The 25,169-nt window shown below is 40.5% G+C and overlaps 1 protein-coding gene across 1 annotated transcript in view; it reads left to right on the forward strand.

Annotated features, from left to right (window-relative positions):
- Nucleotides 1–25,169, forward strand: part of LOC137655568 (uncharacterized) — a 346,296-nt gene that overhangs the window by 99,171 nt on the left and 221,956 nt on the right. The window contains exons 5-6 of the mRNA XM_068389468.1: nucleotides 9–87; nucleotides 8,244–8,429. Coding sequence (XP_068245569.1) covers nucleotides 9–87; nucleotides 8,244–8,429 — 265 coding nt within the window. The remainder of the gene's footprint in view (nucleotides 1–8; nucleotides 88–8,243; nucleotides 8,430–25,169) is intronic.

The following is a 25,169-nucleotide window of genomic DNA, read 5'->3' on the forward strand; positions in this document are numbered from 1 at the left end:
TTTTCCAGGTACCAAGCAGGCAAAGAAGTGTGCATATGTGATTCTGAATATGTTGGCAACACTTGTCAAAATAAGAAAGAAGATCTGGTTCCATAGGAAAAAGTAAGTAGAAAACTGTTTCTAACAGACCACTTCATGTGGTGTACTGTAGGCATTGTTTTAATCTAACCTAACTTGAGGGTCAGTGTAGTATTCTTTCACCCTTTATAATAGGTGGCACTTGCTTTTTTTAATTTTACTTGATAGTGCAACAACCACAAGGTTTTCCGTAAGTAGCTGAATATCAAATGCCCAATCATTTGGCCATATAGCTTAAATTCATATATGAGATAGAATAAGGACATTGCAGAGTCCTGATCAATATAAGGAGTCATCAAAAGAATTTGCTGTAGTAATGATTAAAATATTTTCCTGTACAGATTGTGAAAATTCACATTTATCCTTTTTATCGGCAGTTGTTTGTGTCATTAATTTTACTTATAGGCCTATATTATTACTTGCTAAGCTTGATTTTCAGATAGAAATCTTAAGTATAAAATATAACCCAAGTACTGTAATTGGATTCCATATAACTGATGGAAGGTTCCTTTAGTAGCTTCCTTAGGGTAAATATGACTGCAGTGGATATTCCCAGAGAATTAAACTAAAGGTTTCCAGAATTCTAACTTCTGGCGCGAGTACCCTTAAGGTTTCCCTTTAGGATATCGCATAATAACAGGGGACGTATTCTTGACACGCCACATAGCTATCTGCACCCCACATAGCTTTACGCTTCGAGGGGGAAGTTGGTGGCAAGATATGGGAGGAGCCGTTACAAAGTTCTCCTCCTCCGTTACTGTTATTGGTACTCGGATGACGTCATAAGTGACGCCATCTTGGCTGACGTCATCACCGCCCGCGAACTCCATTCCTTTTGGTGTCAAGGCCACCCCCCATGATACAGTAAGATCAAGAGGGGGCCTGCAAAGGCCTAATAGAGAAATAAGGGCGGGTCCATCAGGACAACATGGCTATCTCACCCATAAATAGATTTTTCGCTTCGCTCAAAATCAGCCTGAAAGAGGTGAGGGGATTAGTGATGAAGGAGAAGACCATTCCCCGCAATAAGCGACATATATAAAGAACAAATTAAATCATCGCCAAAGGATACCAAAAGGAACAAATTAGAACCAACTTACATCATCGTTCAGGAGTAGGGAGGACAGCTCGTAGCAGAGCGTGCATGAGTCCGGGAACCATACCATGTAGGAGGCTTGTCCCAGTTCCCGAGAGAAGGGTATGGCACAATGCGCATAAGACCGGCATAGGTCTTGGCCCAGGGGATCATTAAAGGCAGCGGGGCAGCTCTTGGCAGCGCAGCGGACCTTCTGTAAAAGAAAGGAGACATAAGTCTGGATGTTCCTTGAGACTCTGGTCAGTGATCCTATTCACAGGCTGGAATCAACCAAAGTATCTAGAAAACAATAATATATATGTATATGTATATATTTGTACATGTATATAATATATATGTATATATTTATGCATATATTTAATTATATATATGTATATATATGGATAAATATCCATACAACATCGTGTTCAAATAGAAATAAATTTCTACTTCATACTTGGGATCGAACGCTAGCCCCTTCTAATGAAAAGGCCAGGTCGAAACCAACCATGCCACGAGAGGCCATTTTTCTGGATAACATTAATTGTGTGTGCCTAACATGGTTCTATAATTGCTAGCTAGAGCTACAGATTAATATATTAAAGTCAAATAACCACGTAACATGTAACTATAAACCTCATCGGTAAAATAACGTTAACCTCGGTTCTGAACGTCTGAGTGATCTCCGGTGAAGCCGGAGATCCTGTGAAAAAGGACCGTAATAATGAAATTGTGAACATCAGTGGTAAGATAATGTTAACCTCAATGCTGAACGTCTGTGTGATCTCCGGTGAAGCCGGAGATCCGGTTAAAAAGGACCGTAATAATAAAATTGTGATTAATCATGAAAAAGGTTCGTGTGCATAAGGCCGAAGCCGGAGTCTGAATACCGGGTTTCACCGTTGCACTCCAAATATCTGACTAGTTTCCAACCCAATGAGTATCCATTATAGCGGAGTAGAACTCAAGACGGAGAGGGTGAACGTTCCGAAGAGAACGGAACATGGGTGGCAGCATAAAGCGAGCCCAAAGTAATGACTCGTACACGAACGGAACCTATTAATAATGCTAGCTATATTAACAGTAACCACATCAATAAAACTTAAATATCATCAAACGTAATATCATAAACCCGTAGAAGGAGAGGGGGAAGGGATAACTCGTGATCCTATAAAACGGAAAACGGGATATCCACCTCTTCTTACTCGAGATTAAGAAAGAAAACGAGAGAAAGGGTAACTCGTAACTGTTGTAACAAAACACGAGAACTCCATGCTCACGCTCTCATGTTTACATTATAAAGAACCAAAAGCACACAATAATATGATATAAGAATAATAATAAAATTGTAATAACCAAGAACGAAGAATAACGACAGCATAACAAAAAAATATAAAGATATAGTCTAAAAACGACCACCTTCCCGAGGCGGGTACTTAAACTATAACAAAGCCTAGAACGTTATTCTTCGTTCGTCCAAATTGGACTTGCTAGCAAAAAAATACCATAGTAAAAACAATAATAAAATAATGATAATAGTAATGGTCATAAATCGTAAGTGATATAACCTAGATGACAGAGTACCAGATGAGCAATATTAACTTGAAATACTAGCGAAGCGAACAACGCCAAAATGGCTGCCGACACCGAGGAAGGCCAAGCTGCTCCCAAAATTAAAATCCACATTACTGGAAAGAGAACAAATGCCCGGTACTGTAAAAAGCTGTCAAAACAAACTATGGTACTTAACATTGGTAAAGGTGAAGTAGCAGCGTCAGTCATGATGAATTACCGCCAAACACAGGAAAAAACACCAAAAGCACAAACAAAAACGACTTAGCGAGCAAGTCCAAAACAGAAGGATGTCCTAGAGGGCGCTCGTGTTAGGTGTCGGTGGCGTGGTCCAAGTGTGGTTTCTTGGGCCTCTGTTACGGCCCTTTCCTTTGATGAAGGAATTATCTAAATGGAAGACAGCCTGTGAATAGCGGTTTTCACACGCCCCTGATGTATACACGACACCCACAAGGTGCTCGCGCGAGGGTAGTAACCTCTGCATTCCATGCTTTTATCTTTCTCTGGTATATTTGGAAGATTTATATCAGAAAAGTGTAAAGAAGGACCTTTTCACCGGGTGTCATAGGTCTCTCCCCAGAAATAGATTTTTCCTTCGTCAAAATCCCTTTATTGGGCTCAGGCCATGTCGTCCTGATGGAAGTGTACCAGAGAATTAATGTATCGTGGAATTTTTCCCCTCAGTAGTGCCTTCGACTTCTAGACAATATTCCTTTGGTCTAATGACCCAAGAGACCTGTGACATTACCGGTATATGTCACTTCAGTTAAACATGTACTATGTTACTGCTTCCTGCCCCCCAGCAGGGATGAGTCTTATTGGACTTATGGAAAGTCTTGAAGTTGCATGATAAATGAAACTCACCCAGCATCAAGAAGTACCTGCCGGTCCTAGAACAAGGTAATAGGTAAGGTAAGTACTGGATAACGTGTTGGAACAAATTACCTCGGTCTAGATGAGTTTGTTTAAGCGGAGGAACAATAGAATTTTATTGTTCAATCATTTTATACAGAATAGAGGGATAGTAAGACTCTCAAACAGTTTTTTATTACATTGTTAGGGCGAAATAAGACGCACGAAAACAGCAAATTCATTTATTGGCAATAAATAAGAATTAGCATACATAAAAGTATTAAAATGTAAATTGTAATAGAATGTAAATTATTTACATAGACTTGGGACACTAGTAGAAATAGTTGTGGTATCTGAAAAGGAAAACTTGCCATCACACATGTTAATTCCGTAGGAATTGTAATGTCTTTCTAAAAATGTCTTGGATACACTTCATGTTTGAAACACGTGGCACAAGCGTTTTAGTCTGTGACTTCACCTTAGTATATTTAGAACAGTCCGTAGTGTCACTCGGGGACACTATTTTCACTATGTTGCGCACTAGGGTTAACACAGACACCCTTAGAGTTAGAGTCCCATATAACTCGCAGCAGGTTTTAACACACTACCTGCAGCTACCACGAAGTGTTTAATTTCTTGCACCTGCTTCATGTAGTGTTTAAAGAACACACTCGATTCCATCGACTGGAAGAAATTCAGGGAAGAGGCGACTTTCCTGGGATTGTGACCTGCGGGTGTACTGTCAGGATCCGCTCTGCGAATGAAGTAGGTAATCTTTGCCTTTAGTTGTTTAAGTGACATGTCAGAACCCGATGTTTCCCCTTTAAAGAGCTGTCCTCCTCTGAAGTCTGAAGTTCTTCGAAGATAGACCTTTAGACTCTCCACTGAACACAGGGTGACATCTTCCTTCAGAGGGCAGATTCTCCAGGGACCCCACCTCTTGGTGGGTAACTCGTTCTTGGCGAGAAACGTTGGGTCAGGAAAGAGGGTGAGTTCGCCTGTTTCTGCGAACTGGATCTGGCTTGCTTCCCTTGATAATGCCACAATTTCACTAACTCTAGCCCCCGAGGCTAGAGCAAACAAGAAAATCACTTTCTGGGTCAAATCTTTCAGAGGACAAGTTTCGTTGTCTAAACCTGAGACAAAATGTAGCACCTTGTCAAGAGACCAGGAGATGGGTCTCGGAGGGGCTGCAGGTCTGAGTCTAGCGCATGCCTTCGGCAACTTGTTGAAGATTTCACTATTTGGAAGGCGTATAGTAAGGGTCTTGTCAGGGCTGATTTGCAAGTGGAAATCGTGTTGGCTGCCAAGCCTTGTCCATGAAGGTGAATGAAGAAGGACAGGCAAGAATCCATTGAAATTTCCATAGGATTTCTTGCCTTGACAAAGGCCACCCATTTCTTCCAGGATGACTCATATTGCCTTCTGGTAGATTTTGTTTTATATTCCTCTAAGAAGTCTAAGCTTTCCTTCTAGATCCCAAACCTCTTCTTGACGGCTAGGGAGAGAAAATCATGAGATGAAGGTCTCGGGTTTTCTGTGATGAAGCGAAGACAGTCGACTACTGAACTTGTTGGAATAGAACTGGGTCCAGCAGGGGAATTAGCTTGGGTTGTAACTCCAGGATCAATGGGAACCAGTTGTTCCGGGGCCACTTGGGAGCCACTAGGGCTGCTATTCATTGGAAGGATCTTAGCGTGGTGAGGATTTATAGCAGAAGGTTGGGTGGAGGGAACAGGTAAATCTTGGTCCATCTGTTCCAATCCAGGGACATGGCGTCCACCGCTTCAGCCCGGGGGTCCTCGTATCGGGCCACATAGCGAGGAAGTTTCTCGTTGTCGCTCGTTGCGAAGAGGTTGATCTGCAGCTCCGGGACTTTTTGGGAGATGAAGGAGAATGAGTTTGCATCTAGGGACCATTCTGACTCTATCAGGGCTGTCCTGGATAGAGCATCCGCCGTCACGTTGCGGAATCCTTGTAGGAACTGCTGAGAGGTGCCATCTTTTCTTGTCCGCCAGGCGGAAGATGGGCAAAAACACTTGGTTGAGTTTGGGCGATCTTGAGCCCTGACAATTGAGACATCTGACCACTACGTCGCTGTCCAAGGTCAGTCGGATGTGGACTGAGGGACGTTGGGACAGCCTCTTCAGGGTGAGAAGGACTACCATGGCCTCCAAGATGTTGATGTGAAAAGTCTTGAATAGGGGAGACCATGTTCCTTGAACTTGACGTTGATGCGAGTGACCCCCCCCCCATCCTTCTAGCGATGCGTCTGTATGGATGATGACCGAGGGTGGAGGTAGTTGTAGAGGTACCGACCTTTTCAGTTTCTTAGCCTACGACCATGGCTTGAGGAGTGATCGTAGCCGAGTTGGCAGAGGTTTCTTGAGATCTCTTTGAGTGTTTGGTCCTACATTCCTCCAATGTAGGGCAGAGTTTCCCTTCCTCCACCGCCTTCAGTACTGCTAAGAGAGACTTCTCCGCGAAGGGGAAGACCATGGTGTTTGGAGCAAGAAAGGACGGGTGTTTCTTGCTAAGGGCCAGCACCTTAGAGTTGATGTAGCCCTTGTCCTTCAAACAGCCAGCTAGCAGGGATTGAGCCTTAGCGTGGTCAAACACGATGACCTCCTTCGGCTTGGTTTCTTCCTTAGAAACCAGTTCTGACTTGAGGCAGATGTAGCAGTCTGGATATGCCTCAAAGCTAGGCCAGAATTCCACCTCTTCAAGGGGGACGGCGCCTAGTTTGTCGTTGACGAAGATCCTGCCGCTTGTGATGGGCATGTGCTCAGCATGCCTCCATGGGTTAGTCATGGAGCAGGTAGGAAAGTCCTTAACGTTCATCCTCCTCTGAGGCTCGCGTTGCTTCGTCAAGCGAAGGATTTCTTTCTTGAAATCCTCATCCCTCTTGCAGAGCCTCTCCTCGAGGACCGCCATCATGGCCTGAAATCGGTTGAGGGTAACCCGTTCCAGCCATCAATCTATGTGGTGGGGAAAGGGAGACAACCTCAAGTATTGTCGGCGGGATGCCGACATGTTGGCGGCCGGCAGGCAACCAGCTGAAGGTACACCTACCCTGTCAACGATCCATGTGACTGGGAGGAGACCTAGGCTACACTGCCGGCTGTTGCCGGCAGAGTTGTGCAATAGTGGACCGGCACTTGATTGAGAGAGAGAGAAAGCAATGAGGGAAGGAGAGGGGAGGGTGGCAGCTCACTACCCTAACCTCCCTTCCTCGAGAAGGAGGGTTCAAATGGAAGGAAGAACATGTTATGATCAGGCTTCCATCCAGCCGCAGCTCAGCCGGCGGTCGGCTAGGGCTGTAGGTGGTGATCCAAGGGAGGTCCGAAGAACGCTGTAAGGCAGCAGGGAGGTCTCTCGCCGGCAGATAGACCTGCCGTTATGCTATCCCATAGGAGATCATGCAAGGAAAGTTGAACGGCTTGGCCCAGCAGGCGAAAAGACCGGGCCGACCCTACAACCCACCGGTATTTGGCGAGTTGTATGACGGTGGACAGGGGTGTGATGGCGAGGCCATCACCAAAGGGCAGAGGGGAAGGGAAAAGGGTCCTGTGTTGGGGTATAGGGGTTGTTGTACGCCTTCCCCAGCACCCTAATAGGGGACTCTGTTTTGTTACTGGCACCACCCCAGGTATAGGGAGAGTACATTCTCCAGCTTAGGGTGGGTTAGCACAGTAAGGGAATGGCATTGACAGGCCATCCCAAACTATAAAGAAACAGAATTCTTAAGCCTGCCTAACCTAGGCTAGGGAATACATATCTCCCAGCCCAGAGTAGGCAAGCGCAGGACAAGTCGCTAGGCCACAGGGAGGAAGGGTCTCGTAACCCTTCCAGGTGTGGTCTAGGGTGGAGGGCCGAGCGCCCCCCTTTTGCCTTCCAGTGGGGACCAAAAGGAGAGTTCATTCACCTAATGGGGTAGCTGGGGGCAAACGACTAGTACTCTGAAGTTCTGACCCTAACTCAAAGCTCATGTACTATGGTTCTGGACAGGGAAAGAAAATCCTAGCCTAACCTTACCTGAATCGCGATTCAAGGAAAGGAGGGCTAGGGTATAGCCTAGGCTAGCTCTGAGGGAGAAGATATTACCTTATGTGTAAAGGTAACTGGGGAGGTGTGAAAGTATACAAAAGCCCCTAAGCCGTTAGGTTAGGGGCAGAGGAATCTACTACCTAGATCATCAAAACCCCTTGTATACTCTCTAGAAGGAGGAAAAACCCATGTGCAATCACTGAATCTTACATGTATAATTGCCTAATATCTTCATTTAAAAAATTAACACCAGGAACACATTATATCATGCATGAAAGTAAACTAAAGCGCCTAGGCTGGCATGCCTAGGCAACTAGGCTAGCATCTCTAGCGTCATAAAATCAGCTACCCACACTCGCCGAAATTAAGGAATACTATCGGCATAATATAACTAATTCCTAGCAATGAAGACTAAATAACTAATACTGATAATTAGTTAAGAAACCGGGACAGTTGTTCTGGCTAACTAATGAAGCATGCGATGCGAACAACAGCGTCGGAGACGCCTCCGGTTAGGCAATAGCTCCGCCACAAAACACAGTATTTTTGGATAAAAAAGCGTCACTTTACGGCCAGAGCTAATTTATACAGTATAAGAATAAGGTACTCAACTTTCCAGAGGCAGAAGAAGCTAAAGATTGTGACGGTGGACAGGGGCGAAACAACTGGGAAAAAACACCTGGTCAAAGACGCTACTATGAAAGGAATGGTGTTTGCGGGCGGTGATGACGTCAGCCAAGATGGTGTCGCTTATGACGTCAGCCAAGATGGTGTCGCTTATGACGTCATCCAAGTACCAATAACAGTAAGGGAGGAGGAGAACTTTGTAACGGCTCCTTCCATATCTTGCCACCAACTTCCCCCTCGAAGCATAAACGCTATGTGGCGTGTCAAGAATACGTCCTCTGTTATTATGCGATATCCTAAAGGGAAACCTTGAGGGTACTCGCGCCAGAAGTTAGAATTCTGGAAACCTTTAGTTTTAAATATTTAACTTAGCCGGTGAATATATAATAGCTGAGCCTCCGGCGGCTCGACAGAAAAAACACACAAAAACTCGCGAGCGATCGCTATGAAGGTTGCGGGTGTGCCCACTAGCGCCAACTATCGGCCAGATACCGCATATACATGTAAACAGACCCAATTTTTCTCTGTCGGCCTTAATGACAAGATGTATCAATACTCGCTGTATAACCTGGAGTTTTCTCAACATATTTGGTGAAGTACTTCCTTTTGGTTTGAGCTTTCGCAGTGCAGGTGTTTTATCTTCAACTTAAATCTTGAACTCGTTTTTGGATAGATTTAATTTTTGATGACTTTGGATTGTTTTTTGGACTTTCTTTGACTTTTAAATGGCCGACCCTTCCCTTAGTACGGAAGTGTGTTTTAGGCTTTTAGCAATTATCTTATCACGTTATAAATTAATTATAGATTTTCCTCTATATATTTTATATCTCAACTGCCTTTATTAGGCCTCTTCGATTAGCTTTCCATTTATAATAAACATCAAAATAAATTTTAATGATTTGTTTATATGCGACCTTTCCTATTCCTCCTCTAATCCGAGAGTAGGCGGTCCTAACTTGGAAACCGAAGTTAAACAACGTTGAGCCCTTTCATTCGTAAATAACTTTTACAGAGCAAATGATTTAAAACTTATTAAATGAATATTTTTTAGTAGATATTTTATGAAAGATTTTCTTTGAATAGTCTTCGTACCGTTTCAAAGATAAACTAACGTTTAGTTTATTTATGCTATGCAGTTTGCGCTCTATCGTTACGATAGAGAGAGAGAGAATCACGGTTTCACTTTGCAGAAAGAGTAAATCGATTCTGACGTTTTGTTCATTCTTCTTTCAAACTTAAATGTTTTAAATACTATTTTAAAGGAACTTGTTAATTGAAAAACCTTTCAGTTTTTTCCTTTGGTCAATAACCTGTTTATTGACGAAAGATAAGTGGGCTCTTCTCTTCGGTGTGAAATCGAGAGAGAGAGAGAGAGAGAGACGGAGAGAGAGAGAGGAAGAGAGAACGTTCCGATCTTTATTCTCGTCCCAAGCGAGTAACGTTGTTCTCGAGTCAGTTTTTTACTCTCGTCCCTAGTCTCTGTACGGGGAGAAAGGATAAAACGTTTTTAGTTTTTATTCTCGTCCCAAGGCACTGTACGGTGAGAGATTGAAAACGTAGTTTTGAATGAACTAGTGTTTAGTCTCCTTCCCAGCCACTGATCTTTTTATCTTGATATATGTTTACTGTTTTTTGCTTGTATTAATGTGCTTACATTATACGACTGATTTCGCAATTATAACCTTTTGATGAGGGTAGAATTGCGTGCTTCAGGTAGAAATCAGTTTTATTCATACCTAATGTGAATTGTTGAAAAATTCGATTTCAGTGAAGTAAGTGCAAAACAGAAAATCGTAGTGATAAAGTGATAATTGCGCAAAGTGTTATCAGTGTTGCGACCGAGGGTTCGTCTGTTCGTGCCTGTCGTTCGCCTAGTCCGAGACCTCTTGCAAGCTCCCAAGCCCAGGGGAGAAGTAATGTCGTACGACTTATGGGTTCGAGAGGACTTGATTAGCGAACAGACGTTCCCTCTATGGTTTCAGGCGTGTCTCATCAACACCACCCCTACCATAAGACGAGCGAGACGATTTTCTCGTCATCCGAAGGCTTTTCGCATAAGAAACTGTGGAACAAGGTTTCGAGGCCCTTTAAACGAAAGTCAGTCCTTTCAGGACAGGTCCAGCGTCCTGGTTTTAACCATTAGGACAGCTCTGACCCTATGCAGTCATCGGAAGACTGCTCGCCGCCTAAACAAAAGCGTAACACAGGCTCCGAGAGTCTTTTTGTAGGCAAGGTTTTGCAGTCACAGACGTTACCCTCGTCTCTTACCGCAACCATTCCCGTTGATCCTAAATGGGTTGTACGGCAAGACATGCAGAATACTGTAAGCTTGCCTCTCTTATGGAGGACTATTCTGTTGAGCAGGTTCACGATGATCCTCGCCGCTTAGCTGATCGAGATCTTGGCCGTCAGCCGCCCAAACGAGCCTTTGCTCGTCCTGTTGACATTGACGTTACAAAGTCACGTCAATCGTATTTTGTAGAGCCTCACTCGATGCAGTCCCGTGTTGACTCTCAGCCGCTTGTGGACGTTCAGCCGCTGCCGCTTGCTCTTGTTGACGTTCAGGACGTTCACCAACCAGCATAGTTGACTTGTTTTGACGTTGAGCGTCAAGCACCGCAGTCAAGAGTTGTTTTGACTGCTCAGTCTAAGCAGTCAAGGCAGTCTCGAGTTGACGTCGAACGTCCTCCGGCACCTGTTGTTGTTACTGGTCAGTCCTTTAAGCAGTTACATGACATAGCGTCCTTGACTGATACTGTTGCTCCTTTGCGTGTGGACTCTGCTTTCAAGCATTGCCACCACGGCAAGTCTCTCCCTTGCTTGAGACTCGGCTATTGTCGGATAAGGTTCCTTCAGATGAGGAAGTTGCTGATCCCCCTCCTACTGATATTCCCTTGAGGACTCTGTCAGACAGAGAGGAGCCTAAAGCTGCTCAGCCCTTTATGGACTTTAAATAAATCATGCTGATTTTTAAGGATCTTTGTCCGGATCTTTTTGTAACTGCTGCTCCTCGTTCGCCTAAACGTCAGAGGTTACACTAGGCCTAGCTACTTCGAAGCCGTTGTTTTATAAGCTAGTGCTCTCTCGCTCTTCTAAGAGAGCTTTACGTTTGCTAGGCGACAGGTTAATCACCAGGAGGAGTTTGGGGGAGACAGCCTTTGCTTTCCCTACTTTTAAGCTGGCTTATAGAGCGAGAGTCTGATATGACACGGGAGAAGTTCTCGGCTTGGGAGTTCCTGCCTCTGCCCAGATAGACTTCTCAAACCTCATAGACTCTCCCTGGCGCCTGGCCATGAGACGCTCCAAGATTTTATGGTCGACTTCAGAGCTAGACCATCTCCTGTTAGGAGTTTTTTCGAGCGTTTGAAGTTTTGCTGTACAATTATGTCATGCATAAACAAGGCTTTCAGGAATGGCTCCAATGATCTGACAGCCACGTTCTCTGCAGGAACAAGTCCCTCAGGGATGGCTCCAATGATCTGGCAGCCATGTTCACTGCAGGAGTACGTAAGAGGCAAGTGCGCTCAATGTGTTCATTGTCAAGACAAACTTCACGATGAAGTCTACCAGGCTGTCTTGACAGCATTAATGGAAGGCGACTGGATGGTCTCTCTCAACCTTCAGGAGGCATACTTCCACATTCCTATACACCAGGATTCCCAACCGTTTCTGAGGTTTGTTTACAGGAATGTGGGGTACCAGTTTCGAGCCCTGTGCTTTGGCCTCAGTCCTGCTCCTCTCGTGTTTACGAGGCTCATGAGGAATGTGGCAAAATCCCCCCTTCTATCGGGGATCCGAGCCTCCCTGTACTTGGACGACTGGCTTCTCAGAGCATCGTCCAGTCTTCACTGTCTGCAGGATCTACATTGGACGTTGAGTCTGGCCAGGGAGTTGGGACTTTTGGTCAACCTAAAAGTCCCAACTGATCCCATCCCAGATTATTCTATATTTGGGGATGGAGATTCGCAGTCCAGTTTTTTCGGGCTTTTCCGTCTGCCACCCGAATAGAACAAGCCCTGCTCGAAGTCCAACTACTGTAATGCTGAAAAGAGAACGTTTGTTCAGTCAGGAGTTGGAACAGTCTCGTAAGGACCCTCTCATCCCTGGAGCAATTTGTCTCACTAGGGAGACTACACCTTCTGCCTCTCCGGTTCCACTGGAACTAGGACTAGACGTTAGAGACGGTATCATTCCCAGTCTCCGAACCAGTAAAGGCATGCCTGAAATGGTGGGACAGCAGTATCAGTCTGAGAGAGGAACTATCCATAGCAGTCAAGAACCCAAACCACGTGTTGTTCTCAGACGCGTCGGATTTGGGTTGGGGTGCGACCCTGGAAGGTCGGGAATGCTCGGGTCTGTGGATCTCAAGTCAGAAGAGCATGCACATCAACGGCAAGGAGCTATTAGCAGTCCACTTGGCCTTGATGATATTCGAAAGCTTCTTCGAAACTAAGTGGTAGAGGTCAACTCAGACAACACCACAGCTTTGGCGTACATCTCCAAGCAAGGAGGCACACACTCCTTCACGCTGCTCGAGATCGCAAGGGACCTTCTCATATGGTCAAGAAATCGAGGCATCTCCCTGTTGACGAGATTCATCCAGGGGGACTTGAACGTCTTGGCAGACTGTCTCAGTCGGAGGGGTCAGGTGATACCCACGGAATGGACCCTCCACAAGGACGTGGGCAAGAGTCTTTGGGCTACTTGGGGTCAACCCACCATAGACCTCTTTGCCTCCTCGTTGACCAAAAGGTTACCAATCTATTGCTCTCCAGTCCTAGATACAGAAGCAATCCACATAGACGCGTTTTCTACTGGATTGGTATCTTCTGGACTTATATGCATTCCCACCATTCAAGATAGTCAACAAGGTACTGCAGAAGTTCGCCTCTCACGAAGGGACAAGGTTGACGTTGGTTGCTACCCTCTGGTCCGCGAGAGTGGTTCACCGAGGTACTTCAATGGCTGGTAGACTCTCCAAGAAGTCTTCCTCTAAGGGTAGATCTGTTACGTCAGCCCCACGTAAAGAATGTCCATCAAAGCCTCCCCGCTCTTCGTCTGACTTCCTTCAGACTATCGAAAGACTCTCAAGAGCCCGAGGCTTTTCGAAGGAGGCAGCCAGTGCGATTGCAAGAGCGAGGAGAGCTTCTACCATTAGAGTATACCAGTCGAAGTGGGAAGTCTTTCGAGACTGGTGCAAGTCAGCATCTGTGTCCTCGTCCAGTACCTCTGTAGCCCAAATCGCAGATTTTCTTTTACATCTGAGAAAGGTTCGCTCCCTTTCAGCTCCCACGATTAAGGGCTACAGGAGCATGTTGGCTTCGGTCTTTCGACATAGAGGCTTAGATCTTTCCAACAATAAAGATCTCCAAGATCTCCTTAAGTCTTTTGAGACCTCTAAGGAACGTCGTTTGGCCACTCCTGGATGGAACTTAGACGTGGTCCTAAGGTTCCTCATGTCAGGCAGGTTTGAGCCATTACATTCAGCCTCCCTGAAGGATCTCACCCTCAAGACACTTTTCCTAGTGTGCTTGGGTTCGGCTAAAAGGGTCAGTAAACTTCATGCCTTCAGTAAGAACATCGGCTTTTCTACAGAAAAACCCACTTGTTCACTTCAACTTGGTTTCCTGGCCAAAAATGAACTGCCTTCTCGTCCTTGGCCTAAATCTTTTGATATTCCTTGCTTATCAGAGATCGTAGGCAACGAACTGGAAAGAGTATTATGTCCTGTTAGAGCTCTTAAGTTCTATTTAGCTCGTACTAAGCCATTACGAGGTAAATCTGAGGCATTATGGTGCTCAGTTAAGAAACCATCATTGCCTATGTCAAAGAATGCTTTGTCATATTTTATCAGATTTTTAATACGAGAAGCTCATTCTCACTTGAATGAGAAAGACCGATGTTTGCTTAAGGTTAAGACGCACGAAGTTAGAGCTATAGCAACCTCCGTGGCCTTCAAGCAAAATAAATCTCTGCAAAGTATTATGGACGCGACTTTTTGGAGAAACAAGTCAGTGTTCGCGTCATTTTACTTAAAAGATGTCCAGACTCTTTACGAGGACTGCTACACACTGGGTCCATTCGTTGCAGCGAGTGCAGTAGTGGGTGAGGGTTCTACCACTACATTACCCTAATTCCAATATCCTTTTTAATCTGTCTCTTGAAATGTTTTTAATAGTTTTTTTTTGGGTTGTACGGAAGGCTAAGAAGCCTTTCGCATCCTGGTTGATTTGGCGGGTGGTCAAAGTCATTTCTTGAGAGCGCCCAGATTAGGGGTTTGATGAGGTCCTGTTGTATGGGTTGCAGCCCTTAATACTTCAGCTCCTGGGAGTCTTTCAGCATCCTAAGAGGATCGCTGTGCTTCATGAGGAAGACAGACTAATAAGGCAGAGTAATCGTCTAAGTCAACTTCCTTACCAGGTACCTTTATATATTTGGGTTTTGTTATGATATAACTGTCAAAAACTCTAAGCATATACGCTGTAAACTTAATTAACTCTGGTCTCTATCCACCACCATGGGTGTGAATCAGCTATTATATATTCACCGGGTAAGTTAAATATTTAAAAATGATATTTTAATTATAAAATAAATTTTTGAATATACTTACCCGGTGAATATATAAATTAAAGGCCCCCCTTCCTCCCCGATAAAGACCCAGCGGGATGAGAAAAATTGGGTCTGTTTACATGTATATGGGGTATCTGGCCGATAGTTGGCGCTAGTGGGCACACCCGCAACCTTCATAGCGATCGCTCGCGAGGTTTTGTGTGTTTTTTCTGTCGAGCCGCCGGAGGCTCAGCTATTATATATTCACCGGGTAAGTATATTCAAAAATTTATTTTATAATTAAAATATCATTTTAATTCTCTTGGAATATCCACTGTAGTCATATATACCCTAAGGAAGCTACTAAAGGAACCTTCCATCAGGACGACATGGCCTGAGGCCCCCCCCATATATATATATATATATATATATATATATATATATATATATATATATATATATATATATATATATATATATATATATATATATATATATATATATATATATATATATGTGTATATACAGTATGTATATATATACAGTATGTATGCATATATGTGACCACAGAGGACATGATGGTGGATTAAATAAAAGTGATCACTACATAAATGAGTCGCTTTAATGGAGAATGTGAGAGATACAGCAGTACAGAGTACCTTCGGCGAGGAACTTGCCGGTTACACTACTCGGACAAAAGCGGCGTCATGCCACGTATATCATAACACAAGAATTATGGGTAAAAACAAATGACTGCACCCAAGCGTATAATCAACATTACCAATGCATCATAAATAAAAGTTTAATATTCTAACACCCCCACATAAACTTTTATTCTCATCAATCTGCAAATTACTACACATCAAACAAATATATACATCATGGTAATCAAAAACAAAAATACATAGCTATCAAAGGTCAATATTACAAAACCATTAATGACACAAATTAAAATAAATCAACTTTGTGTTAGTTACTGGTTTTGTAAACATATCAGCTTTATTTTCACTTAAGGGGACATACACTAAATCAACATTTTTACTCATAACTTCATTATGGATAACATGATAGCGTATGTCTATATTTTTGGCCTCAGGCCATGTTGTCCTGATGGAAGGTTCCTATAAGTAGCTTCCTAGGGTATATTTGACGATCTTGATTTTATGGCCCAGTGGTAATAATTTGGAATTTTGGTGCTATTGCCTATGTTAACTTTCAAAAGTGGCCTTGTAATTTGCATGTTTTGAATTGGAGGCCTGTTGGTCAGTAAGGTATCTCTGATGTTCTTGTTCTTTTAGGGCCAAATATCCAGCTTTTATTTGACGACATTTTGACTTGCATATAATGTTGGATGCTTTATGCAGTATTACCTGACATCTTACTAGCAATGAATAGAAAGTCACCATCACATTTTTGATGAATATGAAGTTTGTGATTATTAGGAAGGAGTAGGTACTGTACTTCACATCAGTATGAAGGTATAATCTTTACACTTTAGGCTTGCTTGTATTACTCTATATTATCTTTGCATAAACATGTAACAGGGATCTTTACCAGAGCAGAAACTTAGATTCTTAAAGAGACTTATGTTTTCTAAGTCTTATTAACTCTTTTCGGCTTAGCGAGGAATAGTTTTGTTAGTTATATTTTGAATAAATTCAAAAATATAATTTAAAGCTTTAAACTATTAAATGTATAGGGGTAATAATTAGAACTATAATGCAATAGTCGTGTAATAATGGAGCAATTTTAAAAATTTTAGTTGAAATCATATTGGGTAACAAATTTTAACTTTTGAGCCATCATAGTTTTATGATATTTAAAGGGGTTAGATTTGTAAGTCTTCCATAAGCTTAAATGAGAACTGAGTAAAGTTAACGAGTTCTCTCCACTTTGCATCTTACTGGTTTACAGTAAATGTGCATTTGATACTATCCTGTTTCAAATATGGATGTTAATTTTACCTAATAGTTCAACACTTAAAATACTTTTAGTAGCTAAGTAAATAGAAAAGTGGGTCATACGTGGGTACACGATTAGTATCCTTTCCTCAAAATTAACTTATAGTGACAGGTTTTAGCATCAGCTAAAATTTCTTCACTGTTACTCTACTACTTTAAAGGATTTCACAGAATTCATAACTACAGTACTGCAAATATGTTTTTTTATAGAACAATAAAAAATTACACTTTCAGACTAATTGTTATTGGCCCCATGCAAAACGTTAAAATGATTGTTCAATAGTCTTATATGTCATATTGGAATATTGCTAATAAATTGGAAAGATAAACTTACTATGTTAAGTTATAGTTACAAGACAGCAAAATCATCTCTTGACATTTCTCATTAATCGTGTAGGATGAGATTAGTTTTATTTGCTTCCAGCTACTCTCTCCATGTATAGTGGAATAGAGCCAGTCCAAAACATTAATCCTTAGCATGAGATCAAGGATAATTGAAATGTAGTAAAAGAGGGATTGGTGGGGCAAAAGCAATCCATTAGCTCAATATAACCATATGAAATTTGTAATTTATTTCTCCCACGAACTCTTTACAATGGTAACTTGGGGAAATCTTGTATCCTATAAACAATATATGGAATACTGTATTAACTTCTTTGGTGTATTATAAGTACAATATTGTTTAGGAAGAATGGTGAAGGCAAGATTGGAGCAAGCAATGTTTTTTTATTGTCCAGGAAGGACAAAACTTGAAATTAAGTAATGTGCAGTACTTGGGTTCATCCCAGTTTTGAGTTTTGAATATCTCCTTTATACAGTATGTGAATAAAACAGATTGGTAATAATGATAAATATGTTGCGCGGAAGAATTTTTGGAAATATTGAAAATTATTGAAGACACTCATAAATTTGCTCTTTTCTATTTATTCAATATATTCAAAACATTTATGGTTATAAGGGTGATTCTGTGCAAGTTGAAACATACCGCATCAAGTTTTAGAATTTGGTAGCGAGATGATAAAGTATGCAAGAGTACATTTGATGGAATCTCTATTTGCTGTAGCCTTTCATCAATTAAAGCATAATTACCACATGACTCTGATGTTGAGTTTAGCTCTTAAGTTGTCTTCTATTTCCTATCTTATTTTTGTCCAAGTTTGATATAACTTTCAAAGCTAAAATCATTTATCCTTTGGGGATTCAGTATGATTTTATTCATTGCTCTATCATTGTTTCATAAGCTTTTAACGTTATTCATAGGTAGTAGGTTGGCCTGGGCACCAGCCGCCCGTTGAGATACTACCGCTAGAGAGTTATGGGGTCCTTTGACTGGCCAGACAGTACTACATAGGACCCTTCTCTCTGGTTACGGTTCTTTCCCTTTGCCTACACAGACACCGAATAGTGTGGCCTATCCTTTACAGATTCTCCTCTGTCCTCATACACCTGACAACACTGTGATTACTAGACAATTCTTCTTCACCCAAGGGGTTAACTACTGCACTGTAATTGTTCAGTGGCTACTTTCCTCTTGGTAAGGGTAGAAGAGACTCTTTAGCTACGGTAAGCAGCTCTTCTAGGAGAAGGACACTCCAAAATCAAACCATTGTTCTCTATTCCTGGGTAGTGCCATAGCCTCTGTACCATGGTCTTACACTGCCTTGGGTTAGAGTTCTCTTGCTTGAGGGTACACTTGGGCACACTTTTCTATCTAGTTTCTCTTCCTCTTGTTCTGTTAAAGTTTTTATATTTTAAATAGGAAATATTTATTTTAATATTGTTACTATTCCTAAAATGTTCTATTTTTCCTTATCTCCTTATTTCCTTATTTCCTTTCCTCACTGGGCTATTTTCCCTGTTGGGGCCCCTGGGCTTATAGCATCCTGCTTTTCCAACTAGGGTTGTAGCTTAGCATTTAATAATAATAATAATAATAATAATTTTGCATTTTTTCAGACTGTGGCAATCGCATGAAATGCCAACACAACTGCCATATGTGGAATGGCTCTCCATTTTGTACCTGTGATCTTGGATATACCAAGAACGGAACTAGTTGTATAGCTTCAAGTAAGAAGGTTGTTTACTATTACAGTATTGTTAAAGTAAAGTAGAATATTCACACTTCAGATATCCTTTATTCTTTGCTTTAAGTTTAGGATCTCACCAAGACTTTCTGAATTAAAAGCTGCCATGTGCCAAAATTTATTTTTTAATTGTTTAGTGAGGCAGAAAAGTACATGTAAAGAGGAATTTCAAGACACTCAATTTGTCTTAATATTGTAACTCCTCCAAATAATTTATTTTATAGGAAATATTAAATAAGATTTTTTTTAAAGAAATCAAAGTACTTCTTTGGATATTTTTCCAATATTCAAGACATTTTTCATTTTCAAAGGTCTGCTTTGGGATGTTACGCTGAAGTTTGAGGGACAGTATAACTCTTCTTTCATCAAGAATCAGGTAAAATAATCTCGTCATTACAGCTCATTTTGCATGTGTAGTAATTGTCTTGTTCTATACTACCCAGATTAGGCTTGTGAATTTTAAAGTAACTCCTGAGCAGCAGAAGTAAGAGAGAAACATTTGCAAAAGTACCATGCTTATCTTGGTAACTCCCAGGGGTGCATTCTGGTTGCTTTGGGATTTTTTTGCATTGCATAATTATGTCCTATTACCAATGTGACCTTCCTACCATAAAACCCTAACGTGGAATTTCTTCTCTTTATACATTAATGCTAAACATTCCTTTTTTATTTGAGAAATTTGTTTCTAGCTTACTCTACATTTTAGATGAAAATGGAATTGGCTTTTCTCTCCTATCTGTTATTAGAGATGCCAGGACTACTCATAAACCTATAATTTATGGCACACATACCAACTTACTAGTAACTCCATTTAGTAATGCACTAGAAATGTTGATATTATTTCCTTGTGTAATTTTAAAAGATTTTTTTTTCTTTTATCCAATTCCATTATGCATCCTTATGCAAATTACATAATAGATGTAAGAATGTTGACAAGTTCTGAATGAAACCCCTATAAAATGTTACTACTGCACTGTAATTGTTCAGTGGCTATTTTCTCTTGGTAAGGATAAAAGAGACTCTTTAGTAGGTCTCTTAGGAGGACACTCCAAAATATAATCATTGTTCTCTAGTCTTGGGTAGTGCCATAACCTCTGTACCATGGTCTTCCACTGTCTTGGGTTAGAGATCTCTTGCTTGAGGGTACACTCGGGCACACCTATTCTATCTTATTTCTCTTCCTCTGGTTTTGTTAAAGTTTTTATAGTTTGTTTAAGAAATATTTATTTCAATGTTACTGTTCGTAAGATATTTTTTTCCTTGTTTCCTTTCCTCACTGAGCTATTTTCCCTGTTGGAGCCCCTGGGCTTAGAGCATTCTGCTTTTCCAACTAGGGTTGTAGCCAAGGAAGTAATAATAATAACAATAATAATAATAAACATAAAAAACAGAAAATGCCTTTGCCATTAATGTTAAAGCCTAAGTACCCAATGAATCGGTATCTAAAATATGCTTGCTCTCATTATCTTTATATTAATGTTTATTTCATTTCTTCAGAACCATGCTTAATCTTTTCAAGTTTTTTCTTATCTTTGCTAAATACTAGAATATAAACTGACCTTATGAATATTGCCAGGGCACCAGCCACCCATTCATATACTACCGCTAGAGAGTTATTGGATCCTTTGACTGGCCAGACAGTAATGCATTGGATCCCTCTCTCTGGTTATGGCTTATTTTTTCTTTGCCTACACTTACACCGAATAGTCTGGCCTATTCTTTACAGATTCTCCTCTGTCCTCATACACCTGACACCATTGAAATTACCAAACAATTCTTCTTCACCAAAGGTGTTAACTACTGCACTGTAATTGTTCAGTGGCCACTTTCCTCTTGGTAAGGGTAGAAGAGACTTTAGCTATGGTAAGGAGCTCTTCTAGGAGGACACTCCAAAATTAAGCCATTGTTTTCTAGTCTTGGGTAGTGCCATAGCCTCTATACAGAGTTCTTCCACTGGGTTAGAGTTCTCCTGCTTTAGGGTACACTTGGGCACACTATTCTATCTTACTTTTATTCTCTTCCCTTTTATATATATATATATATATATATATATATATATATATATATATATATATATATATATATATATATATATATATATATATATATATATATATATATATATATATATATATATATATATATATATGGTGTGTAGGGCAGGCTTAATAGAAGGGCCATGGATGCCTGGTGGTTTATCAAGAGGTTGTCCTTTCCTTATCTGATTCTTTTTCTTTTCAGAACCATCCTTACTGTCCTCCCTTCAGTTGAAGTGGCTATCCTGAAGGGTATTTAGCCGTACATGGTGTATCGGCTCCTCCATGTTGACCAATTATTCCAACTTTTTTTTGTTTTTTCTATAGTCTATGAGTTTTATTTATATTTCTGTACATATAATTTTTTATAGTTCTTGTTAATCTAGTTTTTAAGTATGGTGTCTCTTTTTCATTACCATTAATTCTTATGCAGTTTGGAGACATTGAGCGAAATCCGGGACCAGTACATCCTAGATTTCTTCAATTTTGTCTTTTGTTTTCCAATATTCGTGATCTTCATGCAAATATTCGAGACCATATAGTTGCATCCAGCCAAGATGATATTCTTTAGTGCTCAGAAACTTTGGTTTCTAATATGAGGCACTCATCTGAGCTCCTTATAACTGGTTCTAAGAAGCCAATAATGTTGAAACGTGATGCCATCCCTAGGGCCAGAGGAATGGCAGTGTATATTAGGACTGAGTAACCTGCTTCTCATAAGTGCTGCTATCAATGTGGGTGTCATGAGATTCAGGTCATAAAAGTTTGTGGCAGGCATAACAACTTTTATTTGTATTCGATCTACCGCAATCCAGACATGGATGATTCTGTCTTAGATTGTCTTTTTACCATTATGGCTATGACACAAGATGATAGAAAGTCTTCTTTTGTCTTTGTTGGTGATTTCAATGCTCACCATAGGGAGTGGTTAAGTTCTGTTTCTCCTACCGATTGCCATGACTTAAGAGCTTTAGACTTTGCTTCTGAATCAGGTCGGGTAATTGCTTGGACCTCGTATACACTGACTCTCCTGGCGTTATAACAAGTAAGGTTGGTTCTCTAGTCAAAACATCTGATCATGCCTTGATTTCCTTAGTAGTGAAGACTGAGCAACCTGTCCCTGATTTATCATACTCTTGTAAAATTAATATGAAATCTCAATCAGACTGGAACGGGATTTTGCATGATATTTTGGGCTTGAATTGGTCACAATTATATTGTAGTGTTGATTCTGTTTTCCTTTTGACTGAAAATCTAGTCAACATAATTGATAGGCGTATCCCTTCTCGTGTGCTAAGGTACCGAGTGAAGGACAAATTGTGGTTCAATGATGATTTTAGATGTGCTTATTTGGAGAAGCAGGAGGCCTATCCTCTGTGGAAGGGTAACAGATCAGATTTTACCTGGAATAACTATACTCAGCTTAGAGCTTTTGCTTAGAGAGTTTATGCTTCAACTAAAAAGAAATACAACTTAACCATAAAAGAAACCCTTTCTTGTACAACTCAGGAACATAAATGGTGGTCAACCCTGTAATCTGCACTTTTTGGTGTAGATGCAACAGTTCCTCCTTCACTTAAACCAGATATCTGTCACTCACTGTCCAAAGGAAAAAGCAACCCTTTTGGCTGATGTTTTTGACAGTAAACAGAGTAATGAAAAACTTGAACTTCCTCACTCCAGTTTTCCCGAGGCTAAACTAATTAGTTTAGCTTTTCGATCTCGTGAAATTAAAACTGTTGATGGACCTTGATGCTTATGGAGGTGTAGACCTAAATGGTATTTTTCCTTTGTTTTTTATAAAGACTGCAGATTTCTTGGCTCCAAAGTTATGTTATTTTGTGCAAGTTAGCAAGAAGAGGAGCTTTTAGTACTTGTTGCAGAATTGGTAATGTTACTCTACTATGTAAATGTGTGTGTGGTAGCTCAAGTCCAACTGATTACTGCCCAATATCCAAAACTTCCATATAATCTAAAGTTTTTGAATGTCTTTTGGCAAAGCATCTGAGTAGGCTTGCTGAAGGTAATCATCTATTCCCTAGTTTGCAATTTGGTTTTCATAAAGGCCTTGGAGCATGTAATGCCCTTCTTACAATCTCCAATGCTGTACAGAAATCCCTTGATTGTTGTCAGGAAGTTCGAATGATTGGCCTTGATTTTAGTGCTGCCTTTGACGTGTTAATCATGAGGCCCTTGTTTTCAAACTCAAACAGTTGGGAGTGGGTGGGTCATTTCTTAGCATCATTATTGAATTTTTAAATTATAGATCTCAGAGCTGTTGTGGGTGGGCACCATAGTGAGTATAGGAATGTGATATCCGGTGTTCCACAGGGTAGTGTTCTTGGACCATTACTTTTCATACTAAGATACACAAGACTATGTGGTTTGGCCTTGAAAACAAACTTGTTGCGTATGCAGACGATGCTACTCTCTTTGCATCAATTCCATCCCCTAAATGTAGATCTGGGGTTGGTGAATCCCTTAATAGAGATATAGCTAAAATTAGTGCATGGTGCAAATTATGGGGTATGAAGTTAAATCCTAACAAAACTCAGAAGTATGATTGTAAGTAGGTCAAGGACAGTGGCTCCTCAACATCTGGATCTCAGTATTGATAATATTTCTTTAACTTTTTATGACACTCTTAAAATTTTAGGTTTGATTCTCGACAGCAAATTTACTTTTGTGAAACACATTAGGTCTGTCTTCTTCAATTGCACAAAAAACTGGCTTATTGAGGAAGTCTTCAAAGATTTTTGGTGATCAATCTATTTTGAGGAAGCGTTTCAATTCTTTCATTCTACCTGTTTTGAGTATTGTTCTTCCATCTGGTCTTCAGCTACTGATTCTCATCTAAATTTGTTGGACAGAAACTTACGGTCTATTAAATTTCTTATTCCTGATCTAGATATTAATCTTTGACACTATTGTTCAATTAGTTCATTATGCATGATGCATAAGATTTTTCATAATTCTGACCATCCTTTACATTCAGATCTTCCTGGACGATTCTATCCTGTTCGTAATACTAGGCAGGCAGATAATTCTAATAGCCAGGCCTACTCCATCATGAGGCCCAATACTACACAGTATTCTAGAAGTTTTATTCCAGCTGGTAGCTGAATCAGTAGAACTTCAAAGGTGCAGCAAATGTTTTTATTTTGCACAGGCTTACACAAGTCATTTTATAGTTTATATATGATGTATCTGTTTTGACGTTACTGTTTTTAGAATTATTTATTACTAGTTTGTTCTCATCATTTATTTATTTCCTTATTTCCTTTCCTCACTGGGCTATTTTCCCTGGTGGAGCCATTTTGCTTTTCCAACTAGGTTTGTAGCTTGGCTAATAATAATAATAATAATAATAATAATAATACGTAGATTATCGAAAGTTTGTTACTATATTGTTGAACTTCTAGATATTATGTAAGTTAGTCTCTTTTGACAATTAAAACTTAAATATGTATTCACTGTACATAATTCTTATTAATTTTTATCCATCGGAAGCTTTTAGAATGGCAAAGATCCAGTTTTGAAAATACAGTACCTCTTGGCATAGTTTCAAACATGTTTTTGGGATTTGATGATGGATGTTGAATTACCTTTAGATTTGAATTCCATGTTACCTCGCAACCTCCACACAACCTAACCTAACTATACTCCTTTATGATAGAAACTATTAATGTAGCCTAATATGAATAGGCAGTCTTCTCCCTTGAACCTTCATTTTCTAGTGTCCTTTGTTTCCATTATAGTACACATATTAAAGTATATAACACTGGTCTAAGGGCAAAAAATTAGTCTTCCTATATGGCTTCAACTAAAATTGCCTTTCCATTTAAACAGTACATACACTTATCTTCAAAAACTCGCTTGAACTTTGATAAAATGTTATCCATAGAAATTCCATTGTTTTATTCCTATGGCATTTCTGCAACCTTCAAAATGCTTTGCCAATGTACTTTTAAGATATATAATTTGCTAACCAATCTGAACAAGAAATGTGTGTCCCTTACCTTTGATTGCAATCAATCGTATTTTATTTAGACTGCTCGTCATGCTGTACCTCTACATTACTAGTGATGAAAAGATGACCTTTTTAATTAGCTGTTATAATGTTACTTAATATTGTAATTATAAAGAAATCCATGTACAGGTTACATGATACTATAGATAAACAAAATATTTCCTAGAAAATTCAAATTTAGTCTGTTTTAGACAGTTTAATCAATTCTCTTATGGTAAATACCATTGTCTACTCACAAATGTAAAAGCCGAAGAGAAA

This window comes from Palaemon carinicauda, chromosome 16 (assembly GCF_036898095.1).
Source record: "Palaemon carinicauda isolate YSFRI2023 chromosome 16, ASM3689809v2, whole genome shotgun sequence".
Classification (NCBI taxonomy): Eukaryota; Metazoa; Arthropoda; class Malacostraca; order Decapoda; family Palaemonidae; genus Palaemon; species Palaemon carinicauda.